Source organism: Lepidochelys kempii, chromosome 4, assembly GCF_965140285.1.
Source record: "Lepidochelys kempii isolate rLepKem1 chromosome 4, rLepKem1.hap1, whole genome shotgun sequence".
In the NCBI taxonomy this organism is placed as follows: domain Eukaryota; kingdom Metazoa; phylum Chordata; order Testudines; family Cheloniidae; genus Lepidochelys; species Lepidochelys kempii.
Genome location: NC_136383.1, coordinates 89,136,500 through 89,150,539, shown reverse-complemented (window position 1 = coordinate 89,150,539; position 14,040 = coordinate 89,136,500). Strand labels below are relative to the sequence as shown.

At 42.5% G+C, this 14,040-nt stretch overlaps 1 protein-coding gene across 1 annotated transcript in view; it reads left to right on the top strand.

Annotated features, from left to right (window-relative positions):
- PDGFRA (platelet derived growth factor receptor alpha) overlaps window positions 1-7,012 on the top strand; it is a 47,878-nt gene extending 40,866 nt beyond the window's left edge. Inside the window, exons 22-23 of the mRNA XM_073342018.2 lie at window positions 952-1,187; window positions 3,432-7,012. Coding sequence (XP_073198119.2) covers window positions 952-1,187; window positions 3,432-3,579 — 384 coding nt within the window. The 3' untranslated portion in view covers window positions 3,580-7,012. The remainder of the gene's footprint in view (window positions 1-951; window positions 1,188-3,431) is intronic.
- The last annotated feature ends 7,028 nt before the right edge of the window (window positions 7,013-14,040 follow it).

Here is a 14,040-nt window from a genome sequence, read left to right as displayed (position 1 = left end):
CTTATTGCTGGTCCTCTACCACCCCATACATCATCCATGCTTCTCTGTATACTTCCCAGCCCCTCATTCCTGAGCCCCTGCAAACTCACAGATGTCTGAATCCCTCTTCTTCCTCTTCACAGACCTATTCATTATTTCTGCCCCTCCTCAACACACACACACCCCTCACTTGCCCACCATCTTTGGCTCCATTTGCATACAGCCACACTTCCTGGGCCTCACCCAATGGAGTGAGAGAGGAGAGGAATTCATCATCTCGCCAGCAGGAATATCTTCTCATTTCTTCTTTGGAGAAGGTGCCAGATCTGGTCAGTAGACTCAACGGAAGGGTAGCTGCCAGGAGCCAGAGGAATTTACTCCTGCTCCCTACTCAGGGAAGGGGAGAGAACCAATGGGGATCTTTATTGTCACTCCTCATTAGCTTAGAGGAACGAGAGCAGGTGGAAGAGCTCTGCACACAGAAAATAGAAGGGAGAGAGATCATGCAGTGCAGTACTCCCTGATCCCCGCTGATCCCCAGCACTAATACTGAGTAACAGTCACATGGTAACCAGTCTCATGGCATACATGCACCTCTGAATAATTAAACTAACTCCCTGTTTGGATCCAGAGTTGCCTCTGAAAGATGCTGTCACTTTCCTGCAGAGATGTTAGTGCACCAAGGTGTGCACGTAGAGGTGTACAAACACTATTTTAAAATGAAACCCACCCAGCCATCTTTTAAATATTAGTAGCCTATGTGTATTATCAGGCCAGAGGCACTGGTCCAAAGAAGCCTTGTAAAACACCTCAAATAAGCCTGCACAGCTCAGCTCAGGGCAATAGAGTTGCCCCTGCTCACACCAAAGCGTTTTGGTTTAGTTACGCAGCACAGCTAGTTGCAGCAGGTTGCTGAGGAGCGGACACCTTCTCGTACAGCCTCAAAGACCATTTTAAAATGAATCTTTTCAGAGCTATGAAAGGATTCATCTGGACTTCCTGAAAAGCGACCACCCAGCGGTCACACGCATGAGAGTGGACTGTGACAACACCTACATCGGTGTCACTTACAAGAATGAAGACAAGCTAAAGGACAGGGAGAGTGGATTTGATGAGCAGAGGTTGAGTGCTGACAGTGGCTACATCATCCCCCTGCCCGACATTGATCCCGTCTCCGAGGATGAACTCGGCAAAAGGAACAGGCACAGGTAGTTGCTGCTTACAGTACATTATGGGCCAGATTCTGTCATCCTCACTCACCCTTCTACTAGACTGGTCCAGATTCTGATATTCTTACTCTTCTTGAGTAGCACCTTACTAGAAAGATAGCCCACTGACTTCAGTGCGGCTACTTGTAGAGTTAGGTACTATTCATTATGAGTCAGGGTATAGAGCAGGGGTGGGCAAACTTTTTGGCCTGAGGGCCACATCAAGGTTCCAAAACTGTATGGAGGGCCGGGTAGGGAAGACTGTGCCTCCCCAAACCCTAGCCCTATGTGCCCCCCCACTTCCCACCCACTGACTGCCCCCCTCAGAACCCCCAAACCATCCAACACCCCCTACTCCTTGTCTCGTGACCACCCCCTCCTGGGAACCCTTGCCCCTAACTGCCCCCCCCGGATCCCACCCCCTATCCAACCCCCCCGCTCCCTGACTGCCCCGATCCCTATCCACACCCCCGCCCCCTGACAGGCCCCCCAGGACTCCACCCCCTATCCAACCCCCCCCGCTCCCTGACTGCCCCGACCCCTATCCACACCCAGGGCCGGCTCTACAGTTTTTGCCACCCCAAGCAGTGAAAAATGCCACCGTGGATGGCAAAGGGGAGAAGCTGCCGCCGATTTGCCGCCCCGGCTGGCGGGACAGAGGGACTGCCGCCATGGAAACACTGCCGCTCCTTTCTAGCTGCCTCCCCAAGCACCTGCTTGGAACGCTGGTGCCTGGAGCCGGCCCTGTCCACACCCCCACCCCCGACAGGTCCCCTGGAACTCCACCCCCATCCAACCCCCCCTGCGAACATGGGCGGAGGACTCAGGAGGAGCAGGGGCAGCCGCACAGCTGGAGAGAAGCGGCAGTTTCCCCTTCAAAGCGCCGCTTCTCTCCGAAGGCGGCTGCGCAGCCGCCCTCCTGAGCCGTCCACCTGCGTTCGCCGCGCTCCCGCCACCCGCACCGCCCACCGGCTCCCCTGAGGCTGCAGGTGAACCTCCCTTCCTGCTCTCCCCTGCCCCTGCAGGGCAGCCCCCTCCTGCACTGGTGGGGTGACATGCTGAAGCTGCGGGGGAGGGGCCAGGGGCAAGGCTCCCGGGCCAGGAGCTCAAGGGCCGGGCAGGGTGGTCCTGCAGGCCGAATGTGGCCTGCGGGCCGTAGTTTGCCCACCTCTGGTATAGAGTGCAGCTCTCTGTGACTAGCCCCAGTGATTTCAATGGGGCAGCCCATGAAGCCAGGTACTCGTTATGGCCTGGGACCTGCCTACGCAAGAGACCTCCTCTCTTGTACTGTACTGCCATAGAGAAGGGATCTGGCAGGATGTTACCCAGGAGGCCCCTCGCCTTTGGGGTTAACTTTCCAGCTTGGTCCAACATAACAAAATTGACTGGCCTTTGGGGCACATAGTAAGCCCCATTTGTTCATCTGGGAATGAGTGAGTTGGAACAGGATTTGAGGTACGTGAGGGATTGATTGATTTTATTTCAGAACGGCTGGTTCTTGTAATGGGGTTAGGCTATTTCAGAGGGGTTTTCTGTGATTTTTAATTGGTGACAGAGCTTTTGGATGGGATTCTTATCAGTGGATTCTTATCAATATAAATAGATACATAAATAAAATACCTAATGTGAATGAGGGTAGCTGAATGTAGCACAATGTGGCTAGCAGTATTTTCAGCTACATTCATTTTATACTCTGTTAATTATAAAGTTAAGATCCTGGGAGCCAAGTTTTTGTACCTTTAGACTATTATCAAGAGAAACTGGAATGAGGTCATTTTTGACCATGGGGCAAGAGTTTCCAGGCCTGATCTAAGCCCTTATGGTCTCTGTTGTACCATCTTTTTCTTAAGCATCTCATTCCCTCTCTTTCCCAAGTTTTTCCAATTATCCATTTGCCACAGCAGTGTCTGATATTGGTTGGTGGGGACTTCTTTCAAGTCTAATGTTTCACTCATGAATACTGTATGGATGAGTTGGCAGGAGGCATTTTCAGGAAAGTGTGGTCAACTTGCTCCCTTGAATTCGAAAATGATTCATTATCCTCTGGTGACTTCCTCATACCAGATATCAATCACCCTAAGAAAAAGGTAGTTAGAGATCACCTAAGATAACCCAAGGTGCCAGAAGGTTGGTGCATAGATCCACTTCCATGTAAATGAGTCAACTGTTAGAAATTCAAATATCATGTTTATTTCACTATTATTATTTCACTATTATAGCTCTTAGTTTCTTTGCCTCTTACAGTTCCCAGACATCTGAAGAAAGTGCCATTGAGACTGGTTCTAGCAGCTCTACCTTTATCAAGCGAGAGGATGAGACCATTGAGGACATTGACATGATGGATGACATTGGAATAGATTCCTCAGACCTGGTTGAAGACAGCTTCCTGTAATTCACATGGAATTAATGGATATCTTTGAGCTATGTCACAAGAGAAAGCTCGCCATGTGCTCTAAGGACTTTTTACTCTGTAGAGAAAACCACTTTATTGCAATACAAAGGATGTAAGGAAAGTAGAAATTTGTTCCCAGCGCACAGAGATCATCCTGAATATGAAAGAGTGGGACATGCTGAAGTCAGCTTTTCAGTGTTGCTTTTTGTAGTACTTCAGTAGCATCTCAGTGGTATTTGCAGTTTGAATAGGTAGAAGGACAAAGGCCATAAACAGACCAGTTCTGTGTTTCAAGGGCATTCCTGACTCCGATGGATAGAATTTCCACTGCAGCAAAACATCACCATTGTAATTATGTAAATAACTGTCTGCTCAAGGATCTTTTGAGGTGTGCATTGAATATATTCTGTGGACTTAGAAGAGATCACTCAAGATTTCTGTGTACTTTGCCCCTCAATCTCAGCTGCTGCTGAGCTATCATGTGAATGAAGTACATGCAAAAACCACTTTTGAAACTTAAAGGTACTGGAACTACATAACATTTTACTTTTCACAGTTAATGCAAATAAAAGGGAATAATAATAATAATTAATTAATTTAAAAGCCTTCTATAACAGGTGTTAGAAGCCTAGTGAATCTTTAACTATAGAAGATAGCTGTTTTCATAATACTACTGTCAGTAACACTAACTGTATAGTTTATAACTCATTGTCCTTCAGCAAAAGCACAGTTTTTAAAACTTTAAGTAGGTAAAGAGATTTAGGATTCAAAATGTTTATATGAAACAATTATTGTATTTGACTGTATACGATATAATAATTGCTCTGGTGAGCTAAAACTAGTTTCACTGTAGAAAAGAACTTTGTGTCTTCTAAGACGTGAAGAGTTAGATTTCCAGCATCAGATGAGTGGCTTTCCTAATCAGATGTTCTAAAAGCAATTAATCACCCTTTGATTTACTGAGGTTTTTTAAATTTAAAGCTATTTTTAAACCTTTCATTAATTTACACCATGTTTTCCAAGTTACTGTAAAAGGAAAGTATGACTAATCAATAGCGACATCATTGTTAGTATTTAAATAATATTTTGCACATCTATTCAAAAGAGAGCTTATTTTGGGGTCATATGTGAAAAACTGATTTGATATTTGAACTGTTCTGGAAGCAGACAAGGAAGTCTTGTTTCTTAGCCTGAGACTCCAGATTAAATGTGCAGTCATCATTTTGCAATACATTTTGTTACCTTAGTTTTCAGGTTTCAATAGAAGCAGAGGAAGCTGGCTCTGTTATCTTTACCAACCCTAACTATAAGACAGGTAATTGCTTTCAAGTGTGTTGCTTATTTTGGTCTGACTCCTTCACTTAGAAAAGAGGGAGTACAAAATTTAATCCACTCTTGGTTCTGCAACGTTTGTTGACATCATACATATGTAGAATGTGCTATGATTGCTGCTGTCACTATACGATGTGTTATTGATTTATGATGCTTTGGAAGTCTTACAGATGAAAATAAGATACCTGCCAGTTATGAGCCAAATCCTGTTTGGTGCTCAGCTTTTAAACTCAGTAGGAGTTGAGTGCACTGAGCACCTAACAGGAAGTTCTCAGTACCTGAAATGTCACAGTCAACACAAATGAGATCCAGACTCAAGCTTGTGAGGGAATTTTTTTTCCTATTACATGTGGAAATTGGACCATCAGTGAGTGACTAAACAAAACAAAGTGACTGGATTCTGAATAACAAACTAAAACTAAACTTGAAGGACCAGTTAGGCCCTCAGAAACGCTGTGCACTTCCTCTTGACTTCACTTATTACGGAGAGTTGTGGGTGAGCAGAGGAGAGCAAAATGTGGTCCCAAATGTAGTACTGCCATTATTACAGACAAATCAGCATGGGTTTGAATTTCAGAATGTCACATGGCTAAGGCCACATGCAGTTATGGATGCAAATGAGGCATTTGCAAACAAAAGCTGGACAAATTCAAATTGGAAGTAAGGCACAGATTTTTACCAAGGAGGGTAATTAACCACTGGAAAAAACTACCAAGGGAAGTGATGGATTCTCAAGAGCTTGATGGCTTCAGATCAAGACTGGATGCCTTTGTGGACAATAGGCTTGAGGTAAACTCAAACTATGCTTTAGTCAAACACAAGTGAGTGGGCTCAACACAGGGGTAACTGGATGAAATTTAAGAGCCTGGGACATACCAGAAGTCAAACTAGATGACCTAATTTTCCCATCTGGCCTTAAACTCTATGAATCTATGAAACACAAGTGGCCTGTTAGATAGCTGAAGGGTCATTTGCACTTTTTATTTTGTGACAAGGCTGAGCCCTGGCACCTCTGGGCTTGCTATGTCAGTTATGAAAGTTAAAAAAAAAAATGCTTGAGCCCTGGTACCTAATTGCCAGAGCCCCAGCACCTCTTTCATTACAAATTAAGGACTGGCCAATTGAGACCACAAATTTGTGGGTACAGTTACATAACTTCATGTTCAAATTAGGCAAGCATTTCTGCATATGACCCACATTTCATCGGATTTGAAAATCAGGCCTTGTAGATTCAGTGATACCAAAAGATAGGTCACGTAACATTCTTATATTGTCTCCCTTCCTCTTGTTGGTTTCATTCTGAATCTCACAACACATCTTGGGACTGGACATATGCTTTAGATTGGCACCAAAATATTTACTGGCTATCCCGTCCCATTGCAATCGTAAGCCCCGCAGTCTTGCGAGGAGTTACATGCAGATGGAAGCCTGTTGTGCAGAACCCCATTGAAGAAAGTGGGGCTCAGTGCAGGTGAAGGGGTCTGTCCAACCACAGCTCATCGCAGGATTGGGGCCAGAGATATTCGCCTAGAAAAAATTATTTGGATTGTAGTATAATGGGGAGTTGTTTTGTTTTATGTTTTCAGCATTGCAGATTTTTTTTCTTTTATGGCTTAATTTTGAGAAGCCACCAGAAGAGAAAGTCCCAATTCCTTCTGTATAATGACAATCAAAACTTTCCTATGAAACATAACTTCTTATTTTGAATGGCCAATCAAATCCTTAAAATTTGGGCTGCAACTTGTACAAAATGGTCCTATTATATGATGAAGGACGTAAGATATGGTGATGTTATACATCAATATGTATATATGTATTTTTATATAGACTTCTAGGATACTGCCAAAACATTTATGACAAGCTGTATCACTGCCTTTCTTTATATTTTTTTTTAACTGTGATATAATCCACAGGCACGTTAACTGTTGCACTTTTGAATGTCCAAAAATTATATTTTAGAATAATAAAAAAAAAAGTATGTGTTTCCAAAGTGGTAGTGGTGTGAAGTGTTTGAAGAAGGGCTAACTGATATGAGTGACTGAAGGTACAACACATATTACATGTGCCCCTGTTCATATTTTTGTCTTAAATCCTGTAAATTAAGATCTCTATATTTCAATAAATGATATATAATTTAAGGCTATGTAGGGGTCTATACTCATTTAAAGATGATCACTTGATAATGAATCAGACTTGCTCCGTTTGTCAATGACATTTCCTTAATTGAGTTTTCTGCATGCCATGAAACACCAGGGATAAAAAGTATTTTGAGCCCCACAGGTGAGCGTAGGGCAAGGGGCTTGAGTGTCACATGACATTTGAAGTACGCTGTGCTCCCCCTTTAAAATGTAGCAAGAGCGCTATTCCAGCACCTGCTGCCAACTGCAGAATACAGACAAAAACGTGGAGGCCCAGCTGTTCTTCCAAGACAGCAAAACGTCTCCACTGGGTGGGGGAGAGGGGGCCTGTGGAGTACTGGCCAGTATGGCAGCCGCTCATCCAGTTTAGCTCCCAAGCGAATGCTTGATTGGGATCCTGGCCTGCTCATCTGTGAGTGTGCTGCTGAAAAAGGTAAGATGCTTCCTGTGCTCTCCTCTTCCTCTCCACAAGGGTAGCTGCACAACACAGGAAAAGATTTTACCTCAAGTTTAAAAACCAACAAAAATAAAATACTGAAAACTGTAGGGCGGAGGTTTCCCACTAGCATTCTTGATGAATATGGGGATTGAGATGATACTACGTTTAGAAGTCTGTAGTGGCACTTCTCTGATGATGGCTAACTTTTTGAGCTTGTCCCGAGTTCAGTTTCATTTAGAACCAAACAAATGCCTCGCATGGGTCTATAGTCCCACACGACGTAACTTAGGACAACTGACATAATTGTGTCTGTTTCTTTAGAGGAATCCCCAGACTGCAGCATTACAGCTGTCAGATTTGCTCCTTCTCTCAGTGAAGTCTGTTGCAGTTTGCCATAGATTTCAATGGCAGCTAGCTAGGGCCCAGGTGTGGAAAAATATCAGTTACAGGAATTCAGACTTGCAACCTCCTGTTTGTTGCTTCTGCCCATATTAGATGAACTCTGAGTACCATATCAACTATCTATTGAATCAGATTCTCATAGAGCAAGAGAACACTTTATTTCGCTACAAACAGCGCATAGACAGCCCCAAAAATGTTTCAGGCACTCCCTAGGTCCTAAATTCATGGTACAAGCCGCAGCAATGGGCCTCGCTTACTTTGCTCTTGTCATAAGGGAGCTTGTCTTAAACAGAATGCTGCTTAGGCCCAACTGTAAGGAAGACGGGTTCACGATGTATTCATCCTGCAATTTATGCCTTTGCTGCTAACCCCTCCCAGTTCTATTTTCACCTTCTGGAAAGTCAGCAAATACACATTCAAAATAAGAATTTTCTTCCCTCCTGATATTCGGTAAATGTTGGCTAGAACTGAACAGTAAGTCGGTTGGCAGAAAGTGATCTGCACCGTAGCTTGAATCCTTACTTATGTGAGGCGTCTCCTGACTCACTTGAGTTAAGCTTTGCAAGGTCAGGCCCTCTGTTTGTAGCAGGGAATTATGCTTTAAAGAGTATAAACTGATGCTTAATCAGAGTAAAATCATCTCAACTGCCAAAAAGAAATAAGTGTAAGAGACTATTTGCTCTGGATTTAATAAGTGCGGTACACACATCTGTTGCCACTAGCCCATAAATTTAAAGCTTAAAATCAGAACACACTTTGCAGCATTAATCAACTTCATACACTCATAAACATTATGATTTGATGATTGATATATATGTACCATAGACTTTTCCTTCAGTAATTATTAGGGTTGTCAAGTGATTAAAAGCATTAATCATGATTAATCGTGCGATTAATTGTGCTGTTAAACAATAAGAGAATACCATTTATTGAAATATTTTTGGATGTTTTCTACATTTTCAAATATATTGATTTTAATTACAACACAGAATACAAAATGTACAGTGCTCAATTTATTTTTGATTACAAATATTTGCACTGTAAAAAAACAAAGGAAATAGTATTTTTCAATTCCCCCATTACAAGTACCATAGTGCAATCTCTTTATCATGAAAGTTGAACTTACAAATGTAGAATTATGTACAAAAAACCCTACATTCAAAAATAAAACAATGTAAAACTTTAGAGCCAACAGTCCACTCAGTCCTACTTCTTGTTCAGCCAACCAAATTTATTTACATTTGCAGGAGATAATGCTGCCCACTTCTTGTTTACAGTGTCACCTGAAAGTGAGAACAGGTGTTCTCATGATACTGTCATAGCCAGCGTCGCAAGATATTTACGTGCCAGATTCATATGTCCCTTCATGCTTCAACCACCATTTCAGAGTACATGCGTCCATGCTGATGATGGGTTCTGCTTGATAATGATTCAAAATAGTGCGGTCCGACCTATGTTCATTTTCATCATCTGAGTCAGATACCACCAGGAGAAGATTGATTTTCTTTTTTGGTGGTCCGGGTTCTGCAGTTTATGCATTGGAGTATTGGTCTTTTAAGACATCTGAAAGCATGCTCCATGCCTCATCCCTCTCAGATTTTAGAAGGCACTTCAGATTCTTAAACCTTGGGTCGCATGCTGTATCTATCCTTAGAAATCTCACATTGGTACCTTCTTTGCATTTTGTCAAATCTGCATTGAAAGTGTTTTTAAAATGAATAACATGTGCTGGGTCATCATCCGAGACTGCTGTAACATGAAATATACTGCAGAATGCAGGTAAAACAGAGCAGGAGGCATACAATTCTCCCCTCAATGAGCGTCATCAGCACGGAAGCATGTCCTCTGGAATGGTGGCCGAAGAATGAAGGGGCATACGAATGTTTAGCATATCTGGCACGTAAATACCTTACAGTGCTGGTTACAAAAGTGCCATGCAAATGCCTGTTCTCACTTTCAGGTGACATTGTAAATAAGAGGCAGGCAGCATTATCTCCCGTAAATGTAAACAAACTTGTTTCTCTTAGTGATTGGCTGAACAAGAAGTAGGACTGAGTGGACTTGTAGGCGCTGAAGTTTTACACTATTTTGTTTCTGAGTACAGTTATGTAACAAAAAATAAACATTTGTAAGTTGCCCCGTCACAATAAAGAGATTGCACTTCAGTACTTGTATGAGGTGAATTGAAAAATAGTATTTCTTTTGTTTATCATTTTTGCAGTGCAAATATTTGTAATAAAAAATAATAAAAGTGAGCACTGTACACTTTGCATTCTGTGTTGTAATTGAAATAAATATATTTGAAAATGTAGAAAAACATGCACAAATATTTAATAAATTTCAATTGGGATTCTATTGTTTAATAGTGTGACTCAAACTGATTAATCGTGATTTAAAAAATTAATCACGAGTTTACTGTGATTAATCGACAGCCCTAGTAATTATTAAATTATATCACTTCTGAAAAGTGTATTCATACCAGGTGTGTAATGTGTGGTACTCTCTTCAGTTTGGTGTTTAAATACATAATGATAAATGTATCAAAGATATGTGATTATATTCCATGTTGTGGGATACAAGCTTGTTCCCTGCTCTGGTTAGCATGTGGTCATTGATATTTATTTACTAACGCTTTAACCTGTTATGAGAAGTGCTACTTTACTATACCATTGACTTAATAATTCCCCTCTGCAGCATGTGGGGGTGGGCTACAGCTAACTATAACTATAACCCATATCCACCAAAATTAGGAGCCCCAAATATACCATCTCCCAGTGATTCCCTTTCAACAGACATTCCTTCCTTCTTTAGCTCAGCACCACTTTCTCCTTTTTGAGACTCTTGCTCCTAGCACACACAGATTCCTTGATTTTTCTTTCACCACAGTCTCTTTGACTTTCTTTTCACCTAGACAAACTTGAACTATCCTGCTCTGGCCACCCAGAGACTGCCCTCACTAGGGCTAGCCAGAACTCGCCTCATTGCTCTCCTCTCTGTCCAGTAAGCACCCAAAGAGATACCTTTAAACGTAGCTTTTCCAGCTGTCAGTCTTTTCTCATCCTCGCCACTGGGTGTGGCGAGATCACCTTCATGTTCAGTCTGCTGTAGGCCAGTTCAAGCTCCTTCATTCCTTCTCAACCCAGCTGAAAATGTGCTCAGAACACGTGCATAACAAAGATGCTGACATGCAAGGACTGCCCAGCTGCAGCAACCTCATGTTCTGGTCACAACATGATGTGACCGCAACTCTTCATAGCAAGATAAGCAGGAACTTGTGCATAGTGGTGTTCCAGGTGCATGCAATCTACCTATGAGGCCCTGCAAAAGGAGTACGTTTAACATCTTCTTTAAATAATTGAACGTTCAAACTGTACCCAACAAAAGACAAGAGAAAACTCATACCTACATGAATATTGTACATATACATATACATGAATATACATGAGTCGGATTTCTATAGAATTATACATTTGATTCATAACAAAAATCCAACCAGAGCAGTATATTATTAAGGGTTCATTGTGCTTCTGAGGGGGATAAAGTTCCTTGGTCTTTGACTCATGCTACTTCTAACACTGTGCAAGGCCCTCTATGCTCACTTTGAAATATAGGGTCAGAATCTACATCATCTGAGTGGGAATTTTGACATTCATTTCTGCTGGTCATATTTTATCAGCTGACACAGGGTGAATTGGGTCTTTAAGGGGAGGACAAGCCCACTTCTACCTGTGTCTGGTTTTCCTCCTAAATCATGGGACAGGGATTTTCGCCAGACTTTAAAAGCTATTTAGGTGCTTAATGATTCCAGAGGCAGTAAGGAACCGAGGGACTTCTGAAAATCCTACTAAGGGCCAATATGCTTCTTTAGAACCTAAATAATTCAAAACCAGTCTGGCCCTAGGTGACTGAGAACTAGGTCTGCTGGGACATAGGAGGCAACCTATTTTCAGTAAGGAAGAGAGATGGCAGGTACAGCAGTGCACTGGGAGACTCTCCAGTGACTGGGGAAGGCTACATGGTGGGTCCCTGCTGGGAGCGAAACCTGTGGAAGGACAGAAGCTTGCTGAAGAGGCTTCTGAGTGACCAGCTGTGGTACTCTGTGGAGATGGAGCCAGGGAATGAATGCAACCAACTGAGGCAGGAACTGAGCAGAATTATGAGGTGCTTTTGGGAACTGGGACAGTTTAGACCTGAAGTCAGTCTGCTGTTTTTTAGTATAGGATCTCAGGGCCAGGGTTCCCCTATAGAGCAGCCTGGAGGTGTTAATGAAATGCCCTTGTGATCCAGGGACAAAGACATAGCCTAGGGATCATCAAAGGAATTGTACATCTTGAGGAGGACAAAGGTCTACTGGCTCTGAGTTCAACAACAGGGACTGTGGTCAGCCCCTGAACATGGAGAGAAGGAACCCCCTACAATCTGGGGTGAAGGACTTGATGATCATACGTACCATATGCAGTGGGTGATGGCACAGGAAGGCGAAAAGGTTTGTGGCTATGTAGCTGGACTTTTATTTGCCCTGGAAGGGTGAGCCAGAGGTAGAACTGTATGTGGAGGAAGGAAGTTCTGTTTCGTGAATGATTTTGAGATTTTAAAATTTGGCTTCATTCACCATTGAAGTGAAAACCAGACACTTAAAAATTCTGAAAAGTCCCAAATTTCATTTTGGTCATTCAAAACATTTTGTTCCATTAAAATCCAATGTTTCATTTTGATTTCAACTTTTAAAATTGTTTAGGATATTATGCTATATAAAATATAATACACAAGAAAAACATTGATACAAAAATATAACTTCAAAAATGCAGAATTGAAACAATTTGTTCTGATAATATCAAACAGGAGGCTTTTACATTGTTGGAACTTTTTTTTGAACAAAATTCTGGCACAATCAATCTGATTTTTCAAAGCATTTTGATTTTTGATAGAACAACGTATTTCAATGGAACATGGTACCATCAAAGTTTATCCCACCAGCACTAGCCAGAGGGCCAAAGCACTTAACTCGTCCAACCTGCTAGAGAGACTGAGGGAAGCTGAGACCTGGCACCCTGGTGACAGGATGGGTGAGATGACTCTTCTAATGGCCTTATGCTGGTGAAATTGTTTGCCTATGGAAGCTGTGTGCTGGGCTGACCTAGCCAGAAGCAACATCAACCCACTGATCAGGGAAAAAATGAAAAAAGCTGCTTGGCTTGTGTATACTTTTTGAACAATAAAGGTCCTTTGGGGAACTGGATGGCTCCTAGAATTGGCAACTGGAAATAGAGCCTGGAAGCTGCAGTTATCTCTGATGCTTATGTACCCCTTGCCTCTGTGGGAGTCATTGGCTGCAGATTCATTGACCCTATCTCACCTCCCACCCCCACCACATTACCTTATCTCTGTTCCCAGCTCCTTCCATATGCCCATACAGCTGGCTGTTACAACTTACATGGGTCCAACCCCTGAATGGGATTCACCAGAAATCCTTCTTCCCCATGTGGAATTGGAAAATGGAGGGTTTCCGCAACAGAAATGTGGCTTTTTACTGGGGAGAAAACATCCACAAATTTGAAACCCCTAAATATTGCCAAAAACTGAAACAAACACTTTTTTCTGACAAAAAATTTAAACATTTCAAGGAAAGTGAAAATTTTCATTTAGTTAAAAATATAACTTTCCACTCCCCCCACAAAAACAAGTTTTAAATGAAATTTTTTGTGATGGTATGTGTACTCCACACAGACTCTAAAAGGGTTAATGTGGCTCTGTGAGGCCAATTATGCTACCTGACTGCACCTGGAGAGTGAGCAGGCCAGCTAGGCTTAATTAAAGATGAGTCCCAGGTGGGAGAGGAACTGTGTGGTTAGTTTAAATACAGGTTTCAGAGTAACAGCCGTGTTAGTCTGTATTTGCAAAAAGAAAAGGAGTACTTGTGGCACCTTAGAGACTAACCAATTTAGCTCACGAACGCTCATGCTCAAATAAATTGGTTAGTCTCTAAGGTGCCACAAGTACTCCTTTTCTTTTTAGTTTAAATACAGTAAGTGTGGACCAGAAGTGTGCTGTAAAGAATGAATGCTGCAATACCTGTCTTGGTACTTGAGGGTAGAGCAGCAAGCAGGGTAAAGGAGGAAGGTTAGTGAGAGAGTTGGCTCTGAAATCCTC